Here is a 24894-nt window from a genome sequence, read left to right as displayed (position 1 = left end):
TAAAGGACATTAGTGAACCAGATGGGTTTTTACAACAAGCAACAATGGTTTCATTGGTCATCATTAGACTTTTAATTCTGGATTTTTATTGAATTCAAATTCCACCATTTGCTGTGGTAGGATTTAAACCCAGGTCCCCAGAGCATTACCCTGGGTCTCTGGATTACTAGTCCAGCGACTATACCACTACACCATCACCTATTTCTTATGCTCTTATGTTCTTAAGTGCAATGGAGAGAAAAAGTAAGGAGAGACTTGCTACATCAGGTCTTCATGGGTTGTGTATGTTCCATCATTGACTATATTTAAGGCTGGGCTATACAGAACTTTGGTTTCTCAGGGAATGAAGGGATATGGGGAGTGGACAGGAAAATGGAGTTGGAGCCCAAGGTCAGTCATGATTGTACTGAATGGCGCAGCAGTCTCAATGGGCCCAGTGGTCCACTCCTGCTCCTAGTTCTTGTGTTTTGGTTCTTGTGGGACATCAAACATAAGTGTGTCCCGAAACATTGACAATGGCACCAATGTCAGGACATAACACAGGTAGGACAATCTTTGGAATACCAGGCACAAATCGAAAAGGAGCAGTGCACCAGGCAGGAACTCTTTTTTACTTAGGACCTTCTGGCTGCTACACTCCTCTTATGCTGGTTTCCCACACTCCTGTTTCTATCCTGGTTCCAATCCAACCTTTCACAGTGTGCATGAGACAGGAAAATTGGATGGACCGAAGTCTTGACAAATGAAACACATTTGACATGCAGTGCAATGACTTATTCCTGCAAGGAGCTAGAGGAAGAGGAAAAATGGCTCTATTGGGCTGAATTTTGTCATGAGTGACAGGAAGCCAAAGTCAGGGTCATTTCTGGGTCGTGAATGTGCTCAAGGTGGCAGCATGCCTTCTGGCTGAATATTATGGGAGGTGGCCAATTAGGAATGGTGGGCAGATTCCAGAGGCAAGGGCTACAGACAGTAGAGCCCACTGCCATGGAGGCCAGCAACACTCAGTGTAATCAGTGGGAGCAGTGTTGAGACTCAGGTAGCAGGAGTGGCAAGAAAGAATATTTGCTAGGACAATCCTGCTTTGAAAGTCCTGGGAAAATTCAGCCCAATATGTCTGGAAATTCTACAACCTAATCCACTTATTACATATAATTGGATGGAATAATACAGCACAGAAATAAACAGTTTGGTTCAAGCAGTCCAGGCTGATCTTCCTGCTCTACTTGGGCCTTATCCCATCCTTCCCCATCTGATTCTATCAGCATTATTATCAGCTCTTTTTGCAATTTCATTGGTTGCTTCCTTATAATCGAACAGGAGCTTCCATTCATACTTACATTGTGCTTAAATCTCTTCATCCGCTGTTTAATTACAGTACACAAAGTTTGAAGTACCACTTATTGGGCTCTCTTTGCAGTACAAACAGATATTCTACTATCGGCTGAAAGCATTTTTTAAATTGCTAAATTAAAATCCTTTAAATCAACATAACAATTCTGATTAGAATCACTGTCAGTTCCCTTTTTGAATACCTAAAAATCTAAATCATCCTCATCGAACGCACTGTTACCAGGTTCCTTTGATCTATTTTTCATAGAAGCTTTTTGATCTGCATCAGGATCTGAATTGTGCCCTGCACCTTTCTGACCTTCAGGTGCTTCAGGACTTGTGCAACTACCTTTTGTATCTTCATCTGATGAGCTTTCCGGGTACATTTGAGAAGATTTGTTTCCTCGACTGTTTGAGCTGCTACTTGCGGCTTCTTTAGTGTAAACCTGAATATTATCATCTTCAGTGTCCTCTTTTGCAGAATCCTCTGGTGTACCTGTGCCACAGTGCAGTGGGCAACGAATAACATCTAAGGAATCACTCTGTTCTAGAGGTAATTTTGCATTCATGATTTCTACCACCTCCTCATTTTGGTTTTTAATAACGTTAGATTTTACAAGACCATCAGAAAGTTCTGAAACATCATTATTCAATATTTTAGCCTCATGTAGATCTCTAATGTTACTCTCCACTGTTTCCCTTATATTGTTTCCTGGCATCTCGTATTCGTGTTGACTGTCAACAGAATGCGATTCTTCTAATTTGTTAGTATTTTCCATCTCGGGATCTGTAATGCTGCACAATACATTATTTTCTTCATCCTGCTCCTTGTATTCCTCAGTATTAGTGCTAGTCACTTCATTATTGTGTTCAGTGTTATCAGTTTCACACACAAAGCATTTAGAATCTTCTTTGTCATTTTTCTGTTCATTTTCATCTTTATAAACATCATCCGCTTCATCTTCATTAGGTTCTAGAACATCTTCTGATGTTATATTTAGTGATTCTCCTTCACTTTTATCTTCTAGATCACTTTTACATTTATCCACTTGCTTTCCCATTTCATCAATATCCTCCAAATTCGGCTCTACTACATGGTTACCAGTTGGCATTTGTTCCTCACCCTGATCTAGCATTCTATCTAATTTGTGATCTTGACATTCATTATTCACATCAACATTTTCTTGATTCAGATTCACAGGTTCATCATTTTGAATCACATGTTTTATTTCATTTTCAACATGCTCCATGGATTCTCTCTCATCATAATCATGCTCATTAATTTTCCTGTCCAATAACTCGTCAGGCCCATTTGCATCAGTGACATGTTTCTTTATTTGCTCATTAGGTCCATTCATTTTCATCCTAAGGATCTCTCTCAGGTCAAAATCTTTAACAATAGGAACATTTGGCTGCTTTGCATTTGTTGCAAGTTTTGGGGCCTTACTTTTTTCTGCGCAGGAATCACAAGGACAGAATTTATCAAGGTTAAATTGTTCACGTGCATCAGAATTGTCACCTAACATTTCACTAAAAATCGACTCCCCATCACTTATCAAAGATGAAATGTCTTTTGTGTTGTGTTCATGATCTGATTCGGTAGAATGTGGAGAAAAAGTCTGTGTTTTGTACATAGCTTTTAGCCGCTTCCGCCTTTGTCCTGTTTGGTCTGATGATTCACATCCACGTGGTTCCTGTGGAGGTGATGGCTTCTTTATTCCTGCTCTACATCGGACTTTGTTTAGTTCTCTTTCAATGCTTCCTTGGATTCTCCTACTAACATCTTCTCTTAAATCTTCGATCATCTGTTCTAATCTATAATCAGCTTCTAAATTCCACTTAATTTTAAATTCATTCATTGCATTAACATAATCTGTAATAAACTGCTTTTCCATTTTTTTCAGTAGTTTCAGTAACCAGGCTGGATCGGGATTAAATGATTTCCTTTTTGTTGTCTCAGGTTTTTGGGGGGCTATGACAGCTTGTGCTGCACAATGGTGACCTGATGTTATTTGCTGTGGTGTTTCTATTATTGCGGTATCAACACATTTTTCTGTTATTTTGTCATGTACACTTTTCTCTTCCTCTGAATCATCTACATCCACTGTCTCATTATGGTCTTGTGCCTGAATCTGATGAACTATTTCTTCCAAGTCAAAGCTAGCCCCAGCTGATGATTTCGTTCCCTCTATCTCTGAAGCGGATTGTTCCTTTAAGTTTTGGTTTATGTCCTGTGGGCTTTTCCCTGGGTTGTCTGTATTTTCATCCAGATCCTCACCAATATCACTTTGCTCCCCACTGCTCCACTGAACACGGCAAGCTATGTCTGGAGTAACTGGACTGGATGGCGCAACATCTGACTGCGAGATTTTTGAGTTTCTTGACAGGGATCTTTTTTCAATGTTATCATTATCCTCTGACTTGTTCTTTTCATTCCCGTTTTTTGACTTTGATTTCTTACAGGAAGCATCGGTCATGATTGAATCTGCAGATGACACTGAGTGTTCTTCATTTTTCTTATTCTGTGTAATGTGTATCTCAGAATTCTCATCAAATGAGTTTTTCATTAAAGAAGGTTGATTTTGTTTTGATGCATCATCCTCTTTGTTAGTATGAGTTTTTAAATATAAGTTACAATTTTTTTTCTCTGTTGCTAGAGAGGTATCAGTTGCTCCACCTATACTACCATCGCCTGAACCTCCTGACCCACTATTGATATCCACTCCAGAGGAAGACAGTGGGGTGACATTATCATCTGCCAAATTATGGCCTTTAAATATTTTGGAATGTTTTCCAGAAGTTTGTGAAACCTCTCCCTCACCTTCTTTCACAACATCAGTAAACCAGAGTGACTTTAGGATACTTAGAAGATCTTTTTGTGTAGAATTATTTGTATCATTCAGCTTGTTTTCAGAACCTGAGGAATCTTTGTCAAAAAATTGCACAATTTTTGCATTAGCTGAATGGCTTAGTTTTCTTTCAAGTGTAAGATTTAAACTTGGAAAGCTGTTTGACCTATCCAATTTTACTCCCTGTCTAGAGGAAAGGAGAACTTTTATAGCTTCAACAGAAGAATGCACATTGTTTGGCAAAACTTTCTCATGCAGCTGGTTGGTCGAAGTCAATACAGAACAGCAAGAACTCATTGGCTTTGACTGTAAAGTATCCGTCTCTTGGACAATCTCTTGGCCAGAACTCTTGTCTTCTTCTATTAGACTTCCATTGTTTTCCAACTTTACCATCTTCAAATCATTTTTCTCCTCTGATTCCTGATTACTTACAATAGGTTCCATTTCACATGGCTTCTCTTCTAATGTTGTAATTGCCTCTGTTTCACTTATTTCCCCTGCTGACACCACATCTGTTGCAGGTTTTTCGCACTTATCTTGGAATTCCTCTGTGCTGTCATATTTGATGAGCATGTTTTCAGATGGAATTGTCTTCAGCCATTCATGAACAATATCTTCAGATGATGGATTTGGCAGTACACTGGGTATAAGATCATTCTTCCCACAGGCATCTGCACCAGAATGCGTGGATTTTTTATTTTTATTCTTTTTGTTATTATTATTTGCCTTACATTTTTCTTTGCTGTTCAGTTTTTCACTGTTTCTGTCACTGTCACTTTTATTGATGTTTTCTTTGTGAGCTTTGGTACTCTTTTCACTTAGATTAGATGCTGATGTAGTTGGTCTAGAGGCAGGTTTTTCACCTGTTATTTTATCTGTATTTAAGCTGCTTTTAGACTGGGGACCAGGATCCAGTAATCGCTGTCTAGTACTTTTACCACCAGTCATTGCCCTTTGTGCAAAAGACTGAGGTATGCTCTCAGCAGAAGCACATTCTGTAACTGAGTTTGTTTGAGTTATTGTATCTTCATCTACTTTACAAGACAACTCTGCTAGATTTGCCAATTTTGAAATATTGGTTTGATCTAGCTCATCTACTTGTTTTTGTTCTTGACTTTCAGCTGTAGCTTTCTCTCTAGATGCTTTGGAAACATTAGAGCAAATGCTACGAGCTGTTCTACATCGCTTATGCTCCACTTTTATATCATTTTCTATTTGTAAAGCTTCTGAAAAACCTGATGTATATAATGTGGGTGTGTTAGCCTCATTGCTTATTTTTCCTTCTTCACCAGCTTCTACATTTACACCTGAACTACCAGAGATAGATGTGGAGAGCCTGCTTTCATCTTCGGACTTGACCTTTTTGCTTCTACTTTTACTGCTGGAACTGCTACAATTTAATGATTCAGAGTTTGAGGATTTCTTACTTTTTTTAACAGAGTTTGTCACAATGATTTCTGCATGGTCGCTCAGCGACGTTTGTTCAGAATGAATAGAAGTAGTCGGCTGAGATCTTGGTTTCAGTCCATTCTTTTCACTGAAGTCTTCTGAAACTGAAACATCGCCCTGTTTACCTGCAGTGAGTGATGGCAGCATCTCCTGTGCTGCTGAGGATGTAGATAAACAGGAGAGAACAGAACATGCACGGCCTTCATTTGCATCACTATTTTTTGTACATTTATTGCTCTTTTTGGAAGATGAGTAAGTTGTGTTGCTTACTGGTCTTCCATTAGTGTCATTATTTTGGAAATGTAGTTCATCACTGATGCCCTGGGCCTCAGGAGAAGATTGTCTCTCTGATATATTCAAGTCCTGCTTAATATGATTGTCAGTTTTGGATTTTCCTGAAGATAATGAAATATCACTACCTGGCCTAATGTCTTCATATATTTCTCTATTTGGATTATTATCATTGTCGAGGGAGCCACTGGATATATTTGAATATGCTTTGTCTTCTTCAGCATATCCAGCATTCCCTATGGCGTTTGTTTTACCATTGAATTGCTCAGAGCAGCTTGATGCAGTGCTTGAATGTAAATGGTTCAAAGCAACCGATTCTTTACAGCCATCAACTGAATGTTTTGAACAGCTTGAAGGTACATTTTGAGCTCTTCCTTCTGAATCACCCTCACCTTCGATTTGTTTGTTGCATTTTAAATGATGAAATGGTTCAGAGATATTACTTACTTGCTCATCAGGCCTGACTGTACTATCGACTTCTTTTAAAGCCTCTTCTGAGTTGGCGCATGATGTTGCTGGCCTGACATTTTCTCCTACATCCATTGTTTTGACTGCAGCCTTCCTCTTTGAAGAAGCTGTCGAATTGTTTGGTGAAACACCAGACAGCGGTCCATCAGGTGAGTTTTGGTGACTAACGTTTGTAGAAGAATGTGATGAAATGTGATGGTGGCTAATGGCACTGTGACTCCTGGAAATAGATGCTCTACTCTTGCGATATCCCCCAGATCTGGAAGTAGATGTGAAGCTACCACTTCGGCTACTACAGTGACTGACAGAACAATATTCTACTCCCCCGCTTCCATCTTCCACAGTCTCTGAGTGGTTTTCCATCTGCTGTATAAAATGCTCTGAATATTCCTCGCTAGATGTTGTCTGCATGCTTTCAGCAGAGTTTCTTTGATATGCAACTTTCTGGTGGGGTGATGGACTTGAGAAAGAGGAATGAGTGTATGTGTCATTTGTAGGGTTTGCTTTCATAGCTTGATCAGCATACATTGGATTTTTCCAAATGTTGTACCCCTGATCATGCTTGCAACAGTTCTCACAGTGGTTTTCTTCAAGTTCCGTACCATTCAGCTTTGAAATGTAAAAGCCATCAGTATCACATGGATCAAATGATCCATCAAAACCGTTGTCAGTATTTCTTTGATCGACCTGTTCCGTGGCACAGTCTTCTACTGAACATAAACGTTCATTATTGGTTTTCCATGCTAAGCTAGACCTCCTGATCTGTGTTGACCATTGAAGGCTCTCATGGTTGAGCAAACGAAAGCGCACCTTCATTTCCACTGAAAGGCTCCCATCTTTGTTCACGTGCACTTTTTTCTCAATGTCATCATCTATCAAAGAATCAATAAATTCTCCATCTTTTTTGTGTGGGAGCGAGTTGACGAATGAAGCATAACCACTGTTGCTTGGTGACATGCTCAAGCCCTTAGTGTAGGATTTATCTGGTGATGGTGAAAATCTGGATGATCGAGGTGATCTGGGGTGTATTACACTTTTCTTGGCCTCTAATCCAAAGTTAGCTATAAAATACGGAATGGTATTTCACCAGAATAATCCAAGAATCCCAAAAATACCATCGAGGTAATATGTTTGCCGAGCAAAATTTGATGTGGCAAAGGGAGCGAAAAAGACAAAAGGAGAGAAAATATATTTAATTTCAGAAATAATCATATAATTAGCTTGCGTTATGTTTAAACCTTACGTGAAATAATAATTTGAAGCATATTGTAAAGTGAAGCAAGGACAAAATTACAGATATGGGACACAAAATTGGATTCAGTGGCACTGCTGTTACCAGTGCTACAGAAGCCTTGAGGCAACAAGTGGCACTGCCAGTTCTGTTAGCACATGCAGCACTCCGTGCTGGGGAGAATTTAGCGTACATCTATGTACATGAACCACTGAAGGCCTGATAAGGAGGATGACTGCCTGTGCAGCCAGACTTCAGGTCACTGCTGTGCAAACACAATGGAATAAAGTGCAAATCTTACTATCGGGGAAATTAAATTCATATTTGCTGAGTGTGGCAAATAACGCATTTTGTGCAGCCTAATGTAACAATACCTCACAGAGCAGAGTAGGGTACGCTCCTGACCCTAGCCAGTTTTGAAGTGACTATTGGAGGGGGCAGCTGACCAGGTTACTGCTGAGAGCCCCCTGTTAGCCAGCTCAGTTCAGCACTAAAAAGAAGAACGAACTTGCATTTCCATAGTGCTTTTCACAACTCAGGATGTCCCAAAATGCTTCACAGTAAATGTATGTAGTCACTGTGCGCATGTGGGAAATGGTAGGACTGGTTCTATCGTGATGTCAAACAGCCAATCTGGCTGATTTGACTTTAGTTTCAGGGACTTGGCAGGCATGAATCCAAATCGCACCTGTGCTGATCACTCCCTGCAGATCAAACATTCAGCAAATAATACTAACGGCCAGGCACCAACTTCAGCTGAGGTACTTTTAACTTACTTCTGCTTAGGCTAAATTTATGAAAATACTGTGGTGTATTTTGGATGTCTTCTGGAGAGCTGGTGCTTAAGATCAGCAACGACACAAGATTAGGTGACCAAGGTATGGGAACATGGCCATTAAATGGAGCAAAGGTTGCAGAAAGGGGAAGCTCGGTGAAGTGGGAGGTGGGGGAGGGCTCTGCACAAAAGGTTGTACCCACCAAGGTTTTTTTTTTGGGGTGCCCTTCTTCTACCTCCACCTCACCCAGGAGCAGTGCTTGAGGCAACTTAGGCTCAACAAGCAGATGGTCACTCCTACAAATGAATCTGCAGCCTCATTGCAGGATGGGAATAGCCCTGCCAGTGGCCCTCATGGTAACAGCGGTAATCGGAGCTTTATGCAGCTGACTCCCTCCAGGCGGGAGTGGGCGACACCTCCAATGCACCACAGCACACTTCCATTGAAGTATCGGGGAGGTGACAAAGACCATTTACTGCAGAAGAGGAGACATGCCTTTTTTCCCCCTCATCAGGGTCAACCACGGTGAAAGAGCTTTGCTGAGATAGTAGGATTCCTGATGATACAGGGCATCATTGACTGTACACCCATGGCTCTGTGGAGTCCCATCACAAAAGGAAAAGGTACAGGAACCACAAGGGCTAGCAGTCTATCAATGTACAGTTAGTGTGCAACTCCACCAACAGCATGTGTCAGTGGATGCCCGCTATCCCTGCAGCAACCATGACGCATTCGCTCTGTGCCAGTCAGCCTTACCCACCATCTTCAGGCCTCCATGAAGAATTAGAAGCCGGCTCTTCAGGGATGAAGGCTACTCTCTGCACTTGTGGCTGGTAACCCCCTCCAACACTCAGCCATGTGAGGGAAGTGGGAATATGATGTGAGCTACAGAACCACAAGAAACACCTGGAAGCAGACAACCAACCTTGTTTTTTATTGATTTACGGGATGTGGGCTTCGCTGGCCAGGCCAGCATTTATTGCCCATCCCTAGTTGCCTTTGAGAAGGTGGTGGTGAGCTGCCTTCTTGAACTGCTGCAGTCCATGTGGTGTAGGTACACCCACAGTGCTGTTAGGAAGGGAGTTCCAGGCTTTTGACCCAGCAACAGTGAAGGAACGGTGATATATTTCCAAGTCAGGATGGTGAATGACTTGGAGGGGAACTTTCAGGTGGTGGTGATCAAGCGATCTTTCTGCAGCCTTCACCGGTCAGGGGTGAGGGAGGAGCTCTTCAATACACGCCAGAGTGGCTTTCAAAGTGAGTGGTGATCTGCTGCATCATTCATGATATTGCCAATATGAGGGTGCAACCATTTTCTCCAGGAGTCCAGAGATCACCTCGCTGGAAGAGGAGGGAGGAGGAGGAGGCAGGAGGCTGTATCCTGGATACCCTTCCTACTGATCATCTGCGGTTGCAATCCGTGCCAGATAACAGCATGAGGGTGAAGGGAAGTTTCAGAAAGGCATCAAATAGTAACATAGCATCATGTTGAATGTTCTAGGTGATGCTGGATACTTCATGCTCTGGGCAGGCTGTGATAGAGTATTTTCTCAGACTGCATTTTTGATAAAACTATGTCCTTTGACAAGCTTGGATCCCCACTTTCCCACTGTTATATCCTTCTGAAACGCTCTGTCACAACATCCCTTTTCCCACCATCCAACAATAAAGAGCCTACAAAAACATTCTCATTAATATCTTTATCCAACAGCACATCCTATCGTACAAACAGAAAATAATTATTCTCCCTTGCATAATCTTTCCGGAGGCAGCCTCCTGATTGGCTGCATCCGCTGTCCTATTAAGGAGCGTGGGCAGGCACAATCAGATAGCTGGCAACTCTGGAGCCACAGTACCTCACTGGGAGAGGTGGGTGCTGCTGAAACAGGTTGGTAACCATGAGGGTGTCTTAAGATGGAGGAGACCTCAGAGGCGTAGATCAAAAGAAAAAAATATGAGGGTTGAAGCCAGTGGGCCCCTCGGAGTGGAGGAGATAGCCATGGAGGTCAATGCCAGGAGTCTGGCCTCCAGAGCCTGAATACAAGAGCTGAGAAAAATGCATTGACCTCACATGAGTGGTCAAGGTCAGTGAATGCATCATCAATTTTTTTATTCATTCATAGGATGTGAGCATCGCTGGCTGGGCCAGCATTTATTGCCCATCCCTAATTGCCCTTGAGAATATGGTGGTGAGCTGCCTTTGTGAACCACTGCAGCCCCTGTGGTGTAGGTACACCCACAGTGCTGTTAGGAAGGGCGCTCCTAGATTTTGGCCCAGCAACAGTGAAGGAACGATGATTTAAGTAAAGATGTTAAGTGACTTGGAGGAGAACGTCCAAGTGGTGGTGTTCCCATCTGTCTGCTGCTCTTGTCCCTCTAGATGCTAATGGCCGTGAGTTTGGGACGCTCTGTCTAAGGAGGCTTGGTGACTTCCTGCAGTGCACCTTGTAGATAGTAAACACTGCGGCTACTGTGCGTCGGTGGTGGAGGGAGTGGATGTTTGTGGATGTGGTGCCAATCAAGTGGGCTGCTTTGTCCTGGACGGTGTTGAGCTTCTTGAGTGTTGTTGGAGCTGCACTCATCCAGGCAAGTGACTTGAGCCTTCTAGGGGGTGGACAGGCTTTGGGAATTCAGGAGGTGAGTTACTCGTTGCACGATTCCTAGCCTCTGACCTGCTCTTGTAGTCACAGTATTTATATGGCTAGTCCAGTTCAGTTTCTGGTCAATGGTAACCCCCAGGATGTTGATAGTGGGGGATTCAGCAATGGCAATGCCACTGAATGTCAAGGAGTGATGGTTAGGAACTCTTTTGTTGGAGATGGACATTGCCTGGCACTTGTGTGGCTTAAATATTACTTGCCACTTGTCAGGCCAAGCCTGGATATTGTCCAGGTCTTGCTGCATTTGGACATGGACTGCCACCTCATCAAATGCCACCTCTTACAAACCACACCACCAACTTACTGACTGCTCAGTGTACCACACCACCATCACTCACTATCAACAATCTGTAGCAGTCAGAACTCAGACCTAACATTCAGATACTCTACCTCACCCTCACACAACTTCCACTGCTATTAGCATCACGCCCATTTCTAACTGTTTCCATATACCTCCAGCTATAAAGCCATGGCAGGCAAATCATCCAAACACATTGCAACCCGATTACTGACATTCTTTCCTCTCCCTTGCAGGGCAAGATGTCCCAAAACAGGAGTGAGCAGAGCAGAACCAGAGAGGGACAGGTATGCCTGCATCACCTGAGCCCCCTGGAGGAGATGGTACTCTGCACCATGAGTATGGCTGTGACAGAGCCCGTTGTATCCGGCATCACCGAGGACATTTAGGATGATGGTACGTAATTCTCTGATGCCCTTTCTCAACAACCCTCTTCGCTCTCTTCCTACTATCCAGCATGACATGCAAGTTGCAGATGACGTGACCATGGACCTCTTGCTTTCCACTTCAACACTTTTCCCTCACTCCAACTCTCCACTTCTGCATTTAAGCTTTCAGTTACCCAAGATTGGCCAGGCCCATGAGGAAGGGCAGGAGTTGCTCCACACCCCAGATGAGGAAGCTCCATTACTTGATCTGACACTTGAAGCCTTCAGCTCAGGTCCGAGACTACACGTATTTTAGAGGGTAGTATCGAGTTAGGATTGGCATGTGGTCAGTCACCAGGCATGAGTGGGCAGCAGCTCGGACAGGCGAATGGATAAAGTGTGTGCCATCTCACCAAAGGGTGAAGAGGCAGATAGACTTTGCTTCAGGGGACTCAGCTGAAGCCCTTGATGGGAGGCATGCAGGAGAATGCTGATGGGCGTACACACCAAGATGCTGGTGCATTGGCTGCTCTGCCACACAGCCTCCTGCCACTGTCAAGGAGCGTGGAGGAGTCCAGCTCCAACTCAGCACAAGGCTTTATGCAGTGGTCGGAACCCATCTTTTCCAGTGTGGAAGTGGTGGCCAACTCCATGACTGTATTTACGTACCCAGCTGTGATGCAAAGACGAGTGGCTGATGTTTCAGTTATAACTGCAGCACAGGCAGAAGCCACCCACTGTCGGAGTGCTGCAGTGGAACTCAGACTGACGTTATGAGATCCATTCTTATTGGCATGCCAAGCTCAGTTTGGTATCGTGCAGTCTCAGGCTGCTGTCACCATGGCTAGTTTACATTGTTCAAAGGGACTTGCAATGTCTCACAGCGATCCTGCAATCTGTCCTCTAATAGATTACTAGGATTATAGAGGCACTGCCCCAGCAGAGTGCCAGTGATTCCATGGAACATGGACCTGGTTTTGGAGGTCCCACCAGCAGCTGAATGCTTGTTTTGTTTTTATCCATTCACGGGGTGTGGGTTTCGCTGGCTGGCCCAGCATTTATTGCCCATCCCTAATTGCCCTTGAGAAGGTGGTCATGAGCTGCCTTAGAACCATAGAAAAGTTATGGCGCAGAAAGAGGCCATTCAGCCCATCATGTCTGCACCAACCATAAAAAGATTTTAAAAAATATTAGCTGCTCATTTTTCATCCCACTTGCCAGCACCTGGTGTGTAGCCTTGCAGGTTACAGTATTTCAGGTACAGATCCAGGTATCTTTTAAATAAGTTGAGGTTTAAGCCTCAACTACCAATTTTGTCAGTCAATTCCAAATGTCCACCGCCCTCTGGGTGAACAAGTTTTTCCTCATGTCCCTTCTAATCCTTTCACTGATCACCTTGAATCTCTGCCCCCTGGTAATTAACCCCTCAGCTAGGGGAAACAGGTCTTTCCTGCCTACCCTATCTAGGCCCCTGATAATTTTGTATATCTCAATTAGGTTACCCCTCAGCTTCCTCTAAGGAAAACAACCCCAGACTATCCAATCTTTCTTCATAGCTGCAATTTTCAAGCCCTGGAAACATTCTTGTAAATCTCCTCTGTACTCTCTCCAGTGCAATTATGTCCTTACTGTAATGAGGTGATTGGAACTGGACACAAAATTCCAGCTCTGGCCTAACCAGCGTTTTATACAGCTCCAGCATTTACATCCCTGTTTTTGTATTCAATACCTCGTCCAATAAAGGAAAGCATTCCATATGCTTTCTTTACCACCTTATCCACCTGTCCTGTGGACACACACTCCAAGGTCTGTCACTTCCTCAACCCCTCTCAATATCCTCCCATTTACTGAGTATTCCCTTGCTTTTTTGCCCTCCCCAAATGCATTACCTCACACTTCTCTGGATTGAATTCTATTGCCATTTTTCCACCCACTCAACCAAACCATTGATATCATCCTGGAGATAACAGCTATCCTCTTCACTATCAACTACACGGACAATTTTTGTGTCATCCACAAATTTCCCAACCATGCCACCCACATTCAAGTCCGAGTCACTAATATATACAGCAAACAGCAAGTGCCCCAATACTGAGCCCTGTGGAACACCACTGGGAACCACTTTCCACTCGCAAAAACATCCATCGACCATTACCCTTTGTTTCCTGTCACTGAGTCAATTTTGGATCCAACTTGCCACCTTCCCCTGTAGCCCATGGGATCTCACTTTTCTGACCAGTCTGCCATGTGGCACCTTGTCAAATGTCTTACTGAAATCCATGTAGACAACATCCACTACGCTACCCTTATCAATCCTCCTTGTTACTTCCACAAAAACTTTTTAAAAATTAAGTTAGTAAGACATGATATTCCCCTAACAAAGCCAATGTGACTATCCCTGATCAATTTGTGACTTTCCAAGTAACAGTTTATCCTGTCTCACAGAATTGATTCCAATAATTTGCCCACCACCTAAGTCAGACTAACTGGCCTGTAATTTTTTGGCCTATCCCTCGCACCCTTTTTAAAATATTGGTACAATGTTCACAGACCTCCAATCGCCTGGTACCTTGCCTGTATCCAATGAGGATTGGAAAATGATCCTCAGAGCATCCGCTATTTCCTCCCTGGCTTCCTTCAACAGCCTGGGATACAATCCATCCGGTCCTGGTGATTTATCCACCTTCAAGGATGCCAGTCCCTCCAGTACTTCCTCTCTTATTATGCTTATTGTATCTAATATTTTATACTCTTCCCCTTTACTAGAATATCTGCGCCATCCCTCTCCTTAGTGATGACAGAGAACCCAGCCCACATCTTCAGCATCAAAGCACCAGTTACCATGGACATCTCTGATAGACCCTACCCCTTCCTTAGTTATTCTCTTGTTCTTAATGTACTGCTAAAACATCTTTGGCTCTTCTTTGATTTTTACCTGCCAATATTTTTTCGTATCCTCTCTTTGCTTTCCTAATTTCCTTTTTTACTTCACCCCTGTACTTTCTATACTCCTCTAGGCTTTCTATAGCATCAAGCTTTTTGTGACTATTATAAGCTCTCATTTTCTGAACTATCTTACCCTGTATGCTTCTGGATAACCAGGGGTCTCTAGATTTGGTGGTATCACCCTTTTTCTTTGTGGGGACAGGTCTACACTCTGCCTTCTTGAACTGCTGCAGTTTCTGTTTTTAGGTACACCTACACTGCTGTTAGGGAGGGAGTTCCTCGCTTTTGATCCAGCAACAGTGAAGGAATGGCAATATATTTCCAAGTCAGAATGGTGAGTGACTCGGAGGAGAACTTCCAGGTGGTGGTGTTCCCATCTATCTGCTGCCCTTGTCCTTCTAGATGGTAACGGTCATGGGTTTGGAAGGTGCTGTCGAAAGAGCCTTGGTGAATTCCTGCAGTGCATCTTGTAGATGGTACACACTGCTGCTACTGTGCGTCGGTGGTGGAGGGAGTGAATGTTTGTGGATGTGGTGCCAATCAAGCGGACTGCTTGTCCTGGACGGTGTCCAGCTTCTTGAGTGTTGTGGGAGCTGCGCTCATCCAGACAACTGGGGTTTATTCCAGCGCACTCCTGACTTGTGCCTTGTGGATGGTGGACAGGCTTTGGGGAGTCAGGAGGTGAGTTACTTGTCGCACGATTCCTAGCCTCTGACCTGCTCTTGTAGCCACAGTATTTATATGGCTAGTCCAATTCAGTTTCTGGTCAATCTGCCAGGATGCTGATATTGGGGGATTCAGTGATGGTAATGCCATTGAACATCAAGGGGCAATGAATGGTTGGATTCTCTCTTGTTGGAGATGGTCATTGCATGACACTTGTGTCGCGCCAATGTTACTTGCCACTTGTCAGCCCAAGCCTGGATGTTGTCCAAGTCCTGCTCCATTTGGACATGGACTGCTTCAATATCTCAGGAGTTGTAAATGGCGCTGAACATTGTGCAATCATCAGCGAACAGCCCCACTTCTGACCTTATGATGGAAGGAAGGTCATTGATGAAGCAGCTGAAGATGGTTGGGCCGAGGACACTACCCTGAGGAACTCCTGTAGTGATGTCCTGGAGCTGAGATGACTGACCTCCAACAACCACACCCATCTTCCTTTGTGCTAGGTATGACTCCAACCAGTGTGGTGGCCTTGATGTCAAGGGCAGTCACTCTCACCTGTTCTTTAAAATTGTAGAGGAATATCATACAAGTGTATTAATATTCATGCATGAACATTTGAACAGCCTCATTTTAAGGCAATGTATTTTTATAGAACTGTTTATGTTTAATAGAATCCAGGTTAATTACGCGTTGTTGCTTAATTTTATTTGACTCAACTGAGCTGCAATTATATTTATGCAGAATTACATAGAAAATACAACACAGGAACTGAAATAAAAATAGAAAATGCTGGAAATACTCAGCAGCTCAGGATCTGTGGAGAATGTTACAGAGTTAATGTTTGAGTTCGAAGAATTTTCATCAGATCCCACAGGAGCAGTAATTTGGTCCAATCAGTTCTCTACATGAGGAGTAGTCTCAATCCCACATGCTGCCCTGGTCTGTTACCCCTTCCCTTCGACCGCCCATCTCACCTGTTCTTAAATGTTGACATTGGGTTAATGTGCATGGCCTATGGGTGACAGGCTGGCTTGTGGGAGGGCTGGCAATATGACAGGGGAAGGGGGTGGGGGGAGGAGGGGAGCCATATAGACCGCCACTGGCAAAATTCCACCCCTGGGTCCTGATGACCACCAGAGCAGCGTTTGCTCCACTTTCGGCTCCAGCAGGGGACATCAGCATCCTCTGAAACATTCAGCCCATAGTCTCTGCTTCATCCATTAACCCTGGTACTACTTTCAATAGCCGCACAGCTATCAAGTTAACAAAAAAAGTTTATTTGCTGTCTGTCCTAAATCTCTTATACTTATCTTATGTCTATATTACGTTTGATCTTCTTCTCTCTTCCCACACCTAGAGGCACATGAGGCACACAAAGCACTTATGTCAGTTTCCATAGCTTGTTTTTCCTAGAACAGATCACTAGCCTGTCACCAGAGGCTATAGCTTGAGGGGCATCACTCCATATCAAGCATGGCTGACCAGGAGGCTCTCCTGCTCTTACTGCCTGTCATAGGCACATTGGAAGGATTTATAGATTGATAATCAAGCTGCTTGGCCATGTTATGAACATACATCCTGTGGCCATCAAGTCTGTTCCCTTTGTGTGAAAGGTCAGTTACCCTTTGAACGCAGAGCTTCTGGCTTGGAGGAAGAGACACTACCCACTGCACCTCAAGACTGCCCAGATTTGATCTTACTTGTATTTAGATACAATACTGTCCTGATGTAGTACAGCAATTTGTTTGTTTGACTATTTATGCCTGTGTGATATTAACAGGTATAGTTTGGATTGGAAGGTACATTTTAAAACTTTTCCTCTGCCAGTTGTATCCTTTCTCCTTCTCTTCTTTCCTCCTCTCTGGTACCTTGCCCAAATGGTCATTCTTCATGTGTGAGGCAAGAAAGTACAACTGAGATTTTGCGCCTTCTTGACTGCTGCTGATATATTTTCTGGGATTAGAGTAATTGGGCATGTATCCAGGGGGATTCCTACCTGGAGCAGGCGGCCCACCTGATGGAGACAGGAGTAGCGAGGCTCAGATGCTGGGCGGAGTGGGGTGGGACTGGCTGAAGAGGAGAGCTAATTCCTTTTTAAAAATTTCGAATTTGCAGGGTCCTGTAGTGCAATGAATTGACACATGATCAAATGAGGAAGGTTGCTTTGAATTTAGTCTTTGGCCCTTGGAGTTTTCCTAAATTTAAAAATAAGCATCTCATTATCCTTGATTTTCACCAGTGGCAGAGTCCTACATATGTCATGAGCCAATTTGCATCTTGCAAGGCATCTTTTGTGGAGCAGAGACCCCTCTCGCCAAGCATGAGCCTCATTTAAATGGGCTACTTACGTTAATGAGGCTTCACATTGAATTTCATGAGAATGGGCGAAGAATTTGCCAAAGCACAGCTCACTTACTCCTTTTGGGGAGAAGGGAAGAGAACATTGGGGTCGCAAATGGGGGATTGGGAAGGCTGAAAACATCCTCATGAGGCCTGGTGAGAGTACTTCTGCTCCTCTTGGCCTACAAGAAAAGAGCTGATCTTCATCAGTTATCCTGGCCAGTCTGCACCTCATGCCTGGGATCTGCTGCAGGGTCTCCCACAGGTCAGGCCTTCCTTTCACTTACTTTGAGCACAAATTAAAATCCAAACAGGGCCACCCCTTCATTGACCTTTCACACAAAGGGAACAGACTTGATGGCCACAGGATTGCAGTATTCACTGCAATCAAATCTTCAGTCACTTATTACATAACACCACAAACTATGTTGCTTCCTTCATTCAGTCTCCAGAAGTATAACTATAAGCAACTCGCTGTTCAAGATGCCAGCAGTCCTTTAAGAAATGCCAACTCACCCAAATTTACAACCTGCAGCAAACCAGCTTTCCAGATAGACTCACTGGGCACATTTTCCACACGCATGGAAATTATTGAAATGAAGTGAAAGGAGTTTGAAAATTCAGTATGGTCAACCAAAGGACCAGTACATCCCTGATTTTGTTAGACTCTTAAAACTGGGTCTATTGATCTAACTATGGTTTGAACTAACTAAGGTTTGAGAAACTCGGATTGTTCTCACTAGAGCGACGGAGATTGAGGGGCGACTTGATAGAAGTTTACAAAATTATGAGTGGCATGGACAGAGTAGATAGTCAGAAGCTTTTTCCCAGGGTGGAAGAGTCAATTACTAGGGGACATAGATTTAAGGTGAGAGGAGAAAACTTTAGAGGAGGTGTGCGGGGCAAGTTTTTTACGCAGAGGGTAGTGGGTGTCTGGAATTCGCTGCCAGAGGAGGTGGTGGAAGCAGGTACGATAGTGGTGTTTAAGAGGCAGCTTGACAAATACATGAATAGGATGGGAATAGAGGGATACGGACCCCGGAAGTGCAAAATGTTTTAGTTTGACGGGCAATATGATCGGCGCAGGCTTGGAGGGCCAAAGGGCCTGTTCCTGTGCTGTACTTTTCTTTGTTCTTTGTACTCCTGAATTAAAACCTTTGGTTACCCTTTCAGTTACAGCTTTGGTTTTGCTGAGTTGCATTCTGTTTTTACATTTTTTAAAATGAAATGAAACAAAATTACTAACCATTTCTCTTCATATCAACTGGTTCGTTATTAGCATTGGCATGAGATCGCCTTGACAGGCCAGGCAGCTTTTCAGGAAGTCTCCTGAATTTCTCATTCACAATAGGTTTGAATGCTTCATGTCCAACACACACCAGAATACTTGGGCAATGAAAGAGAGCTTGCAGGGTGTCAATCTGTAAAATACAAGGCTTATCTTTTTCAGATTAGGAAATACTTTCTCCTATAAAATGTGTTGATATTTTGTTAGATTATTATTTCTTTAGCAATATGTCACCTTCCAATGAATGAAGTGCCCATCTTCCACCCCATCTCCTTCACCCACCACCCCTCCCAACCTCAGCACAAGCCACAGAGCTTCTGATATCAGCAGCCTGCTCCAGACCACTGCCAAACATGCTTTGGCCAGAAACCAAGGAACACAGGATGAAAGCTGATGGACGTAGCATGGGTCTGAAATTCCAGGGAGCCTTTCAAGGGGTTGGAAGTGCAGTGGTGCAGGACTTCTGCCCACGGGTTTACCCTGTCAGTGAGTTTATCCAAAATCCCAGGGATGAAGTCATTTAAATGTGCAGAGTGGGGATGACACGGAGATGCCTACCTCATTAAAGCGGTGGAAATCAGAGTGAAATCCTGTCACTCCGTGAAGAAGATTCCAAACACTGAAGAATAGGGTCTAAGTTATTTATTTACAAGGAAATGCTTTAAAATGTGGTTGATCCCTCTGGAATTTTGCGACTGCAGTGGGACCTTCCTTCTGCTGGGCCTGAGACATTGCCCTTGAACCTAATGGGTAAAAGAAGCACTTGTTCCTTTAGGGTACAATTTCCAGCAAGACTTACAGTGGTGAGAGGTAGGGGGGAATAAATCCGGTTGTTGGGCTGTCAGGAGAATAGCATCACAGTTTTGCCTTTCCTCAACTTCAGGGCCGATCGTAATTTTCCTGGCCTTTCCCATAAACAGGTTGTCTCCTCTTATAATGTAGCTGGTACTGGGAAGTCACTAGATTGAGGATGTGAACTCACACACTGCACAGCATCACATCACTTTTGGACCATGATTTGATCACAATATATGACTTTTTGATGATTATTCTATATATGTAATGACATAAAGTCAAAATGTGGAAATGCTAGATTGCTCAAAATAGTTCTCACATTTAACTCCAATACTTGCAACGCAAACACACAAATAGCAATAGAATGCAATGCACCGAATGTATAACTTTACCATGTGACAGTAGCCAAAATTTATCAATGTGTATAGCTACAGGTGTAGATTTGGACCCACAGGAGAAGCACATGATGGAAGCAGAAAATTGAATGTAAGTTAAATTTAAAGCGGTTGGAACAATTCAAAAGGTTGACAATAATTCAAAAAGCCTTGGGAAAGGCACTAAAAGATGTAGAGAGCATTTGGAATTGATTCAGTAGGATGATGCCATGAAAGGAAGACTATATTTATGAAGAGAAATCTATGATATTGGTAGCATGTCCATTGGAGGGGAAGTGGCTATGAGGAACTTTAATAGAAGTTTTTTTTAAATTATGAAGGGTTTTATAGAATCATTATAGCACAGAAGGACATTCGGCCCATTGCACATATGCCGTCTCTCTCTATCCACTCTATCCTTATCCCTCATGATTTTGAACATCTCTATCAAATCTCCTTTCAACCTTCTCTTCTCTAAGCAGAACAGCCTCAGCTTCCCCAATCCACTCTCATAACAGAAGCCCCTCATCCCTGGAACCATTCTTGTAAATCTTTTCTGCACCCTCTCTAATCCTGAAGTGAGGTGCCCAGAATTGGACACAATACTCCAGTTGAGGTCAAATCAGTGTGCTATGAAAGTTCACCATAACCACCTTGCTTTTGTACTCTATGTCTCTATTTACAAATGCCAGGATCCCTGGACATATTATATAACTAAATAACCACTTTGGAATCTGCCCTGCCATCTTCACCGATTTGTGCACATATATCCTTAGATCCGTCTACTCCTCCATCGCCTTTAGAATTAGATGCTTTATTTTATATTGCCTCTTCTCATTCTCCCCCTAAAATGTTCACACTTCCATGCATTAAATTTCACCTGCCATGTGTCTGCTCATTCCACCAACCTGTCTATCTTCTCTTGACATCTATCATTATCCTCCTCATAATTCACGATGCTGCCAAGTTTTGTGTCTTCTGCAAATTTTGAAATTATGCCCTGCACCCTTTTGATAGAGTGAAGGTGATAAGATTATTTCCTCTGGGGGATCAGTGATAAGAGGACATCAATTTAAAACTGTCACTAAGAAAGTGAGAACAGTGATTGGAAGACCTTTTACACAAAAAGTTGCTGGAGCATTGAATGTTTTGAGACAGGGAATGGCTGAGCAAAGGCCATTGAATCTTATAAGCAAAAGCAGGAAAAGTATTTGAAATAGAAAAATATACATGGCTAATATACAGCTAAGCACACTAAAAAATTCCACTTGACATTTCATAAATTGCCATCTAACTAGGTCTACTTATTAATTTAGCACTACCTCTAATTCTGCATGAGTTAAATATGACTTTTTACATTAGGTTAAAGCGTTTTATGGAAGACTGAAGATATCACCTATCTAGCTTGGGAAGATGGTGGCGTAGTGGTCAATGGGATTAACAATGGGAATAATATTTCGGCACAGACTAGAAGGGCCGAATGGCCTGTTTTCTGTGCTGTAGTGTTCTATGGTTCTATGGTTCTATGGTAATGTCACTGAACGAATAATCCAGAGGTCCAGGCTAAGGACGTAGATTCAAATGCCACTCTACAGGAGCTGGTAGAATTTAAGTTCAACTAAATTCAGTTAATAAATCTGGAATATAAAGCCAGTCTCAGTAATGACTGGGAAACCATCATGCGCATAAAAGCCCATCTGGTTCACTAATGTCTTTTAGGGAGGGGAATCTGCCATCCTTACCTGGTCTGGCCTACACATGACTACAGATTCACAGCTTGACTCCTAACTGCCCTCTGAAATGACCTAGCAGACTATTCAGTTCAAGGGCAATTAGGGATGGGCAACAAATGCTGGCCTTCAAAGCGATACCCACATCCCATGAAAGAATAAAAAAAAAGTCTAGCTTCTAGATAATTAGGGCTGTACATTTTTCCAATGCGCCTGGAATTTCCTAGCCAGGGAACTTGATGAACTTCATAGAATTGTTCTGCATACATTTTAGGAAACTTCTACACATCTTGTTGGGTCCCCACAATTTCATTGTACTTCAGAGACTTCATGGAAAAATATTCTTTGTAAAAAACATATTCATCTGGAAAAAAAATCAGATAAGCTTTATCAAAAATCAAGGATTGACATTTTTCACCTGGTCCAAATCTTATTTCGGTTGCTTTTAAAAGTTATTGTATGATTTTTCCAAGTTTCCCTGGTGAATCCAATTTTCTTTTCCCAGTCAGCTCCTCTCATTGTCTATGAGAGTTTTTTGAGGGTCGAGCTAACAAGGTAGATAAGGAGGAACCGGTGGGTGTAGTACATTTAGGATTTTCAGAAAGCATTTGAAAGCTGCCACACAGATTAGTGCTCATGGGTTGAGGGTAAAATATTAGCATGGATTGAGGATTGGTTAACAGACATAAACAGGGAGTAGGAATAAATGGGTCATTTTCAGGGTGACAGGGTATAACTAGTGGAGTGTTGAAGGATCAGTGCTTGGGCCTTGTAAGAGTTAAACAGGTACTTCTATTAGTAAAACCAAAGGTCAGCAGAATTCTCGAGGCAAACCTTGTACATCATAGGACCGGTATTACTGGAACTCTCTAGGAAGACCTTGGAGATCACAAGTGATTAACTAGAGAGGAGACATAAGGGGGGGATAAACAGATGAGAAAAAGACAAACAGTACCAGACCAGAATGAGATAAAGAGGCCTTGTTCGGATAAGGATAAGATATGTACTTGGGACTGGGATTATGTACTGACAAGATTGGAATTTGAAAATAATGCAATGTGTGCAAGACTAATTCTATAAAAGAGATGGTTTTCCTGTAATCAGTAGAGTTCTGTTTTTAGCTTGTCTACGACAGACTCTCCCTGTGTTCACTTGAATAAAACGATCATTAACCTGTATCTGAGTCTCCTGTGGTTGATTTTGAGAAAGCACCGCAACAGGCCTCAACTATTTACAACCCACACCATTGACTTAGATGGGAGAATGGTTGGAATATATTCAAGTTTGCTGGTGATACAAGCTTTGTGTGAAAGTAAACTGTGATGAGGTTGTAAAGAAGTTGTAAAGGGATGTAGCCAGGTTAAGTGATTGGGAATGAAGTGGCAGATGGAAAATGATGTGGAGCAATGTCAAGTTATCCACTTTTGGGATGAAGAATGGCAAATGGGAGTATTTTTTGCAAAGGTAAGAGACTAGTAATCATAGATATTCCTAGGGATTTGGGTGTTCTCATATACAAATCACTGAACATGAAGGCACAGCATACTATTAGGAAGGTAAATGTTATGTTAGGATTTATTGCAGGGACTTGAATATAACAGTAATGGGGCTAATAATTGGTTTACCTCACTTTTTGGGTGCAGGGATTGCAATTTGCAGCCTGGCCACAATCATTCTGATCAAGATGGGCAACATGCAAATTGGCATGATTCTAGCATCTGGCCGAGCAGCTCGTACATTGCTTCCTCCCTCTTAGTGCTGACAGCTTCCTCTGCACTCAGCAAGGGACCTGAGCAGCATTACTCACAAACTAGGTGGTGCAGCCAGCCTCAAGGCAAGCTGTCCTTCTTAAAGGGAAGAAAATTGCTGCAACTTAAAACTTGGAAAAGTGAATGCCAGGGCAAAGAGAGGGTTCCAGAGTGATGCATGTGACACTGAAGGCATTGGGAAGGGGTTGGGGACGGGGGGTGAGGTTGGTGGTTGGAGGAGAAATGACATGGTTCTGGCGGTGTCAGGAGGCTCTCAAGGCTCAACCTCAGAAAGGAGTGGGAGTCGATGGCCAGGGAGGTCAATTCCTGGAGTCTGGCCTCCTGGACCTGGCAGCAGTGCCCCAGAAGGTCCGATAAACTCGTGGTGGTTAACATCAGTGAACACACTTTCACATGAATTCTCCTGCTCACCACAGCACCAGCCTCTCATGCTGCTCAATACACTACAACCCCATCACTCACCAAGCAGCACCACTGGAATCAGACCAGACATCCAGATACACCACCCCACCCTCACACACCAATCAATTCTCCCAGCTTCAAATTCACCTCTCACTGCCTCCACACACCCCCACCTATTCAGCTATGACAGAACATCACTCAAACACAATGCAATACAAACAGCAACATTCTGCCCTCTCTCTTGCAGGACAAGGTGAGACACAATAGATGGGACCAGGGCAGAACCAGTAGGGGACAAGGATACCTGCATCTTCTAAATCTAAATGCTATGGAAGAGTTGGCTCTCCACATCATGAGGTTGAATACAATGGTACCCCTGAAATCTCTGCATTTCTAAGAATGTTGAGGATGATGGTATGTTCCTTCATTATGTTTCTTCTCAGCTCCTGGCTCACCCTCAACCTGCTATCTGATATGATGTGCAAGATGCTGTAGGTGTGACCATGAACCTCTTGCTTTACACTTCACCCCCCTTCCCTCATACTAACCTTCCCCTTCTGATTTCCTTCTTTCAGACACCCAAAAACTGCCACATGCCCAGCCACGGGAGTGCTAGGAGCAAGAGATTGAACACCAACAGAGCGCAGGCAAAGAGGACCTGGAACTTGATCTGACACTTGCAGCCACCAGCTCCAAAACTGTCATGACACATAACCCGGAGGTTAGTTTAGAGTTAGGATCAGCACATGGTGAGTCATCCAGGCATGAGCGGTCTTTAGATAGGCCAGGGGTAAAGGATGGATCATTAGCCAGTGCACTGCAGGGTGGGTGGGAGGGGGAGGTTATGAGTTCTTGTGCA

At 43.2% G+C, this 24894-nt stretch overlaps 1 protein-coding gene across 1 annotated transcript in view; it reads right to left on the bottom strand.

Moving 5' to 3' along the window:
- Positions 1 to 1235: 1235 nt before the first annotated feature.
- The window catches only part of rp1l1a (rp1 like 1a), a 46786-nt gene continuing 23127 nt past the window's right edge, over positions 1236 to 24894 (bottom strand). Inside the window, exons 3-4 of the mRNA XM_078541393.1 lie at positions 18924 to 19098; positions 1236 to 7450 (exon numbers count right to left, since the gene is read on the bottom strand). Of these exons, the coding sequence (XP_078397519.1) occupies positions 1536 to 7450; positions 18924 to 19098 (6090 nt within the window). The 3' untranslated portion in view covers positions 1236 to 1535. The remainder of the gene's footprint in view (positions 7451 to 18923; positions 19099 to 24894) is intronic.

Source organism: Cetorhinus maximus, chromosome 5 (genome assembly GCF_964194155.1).
Source record: "Cetorhinus maximus chromosome 5, sCetMax3.hap1.1, whole genome shotgun sequence".
NCBI classification, from domain to species: domain Eukaryota; kingdom Metazoa; phylum Chordata; class Chondrichthyes; order Lamniformes; family Cetorhinidae; genus Cetorhinus; species Cetorhinus maximus.
Note: the sequence above shows the minus strand (reverse complement) of the source record. Positions and strands in the feature narration are given on the sequence as shown.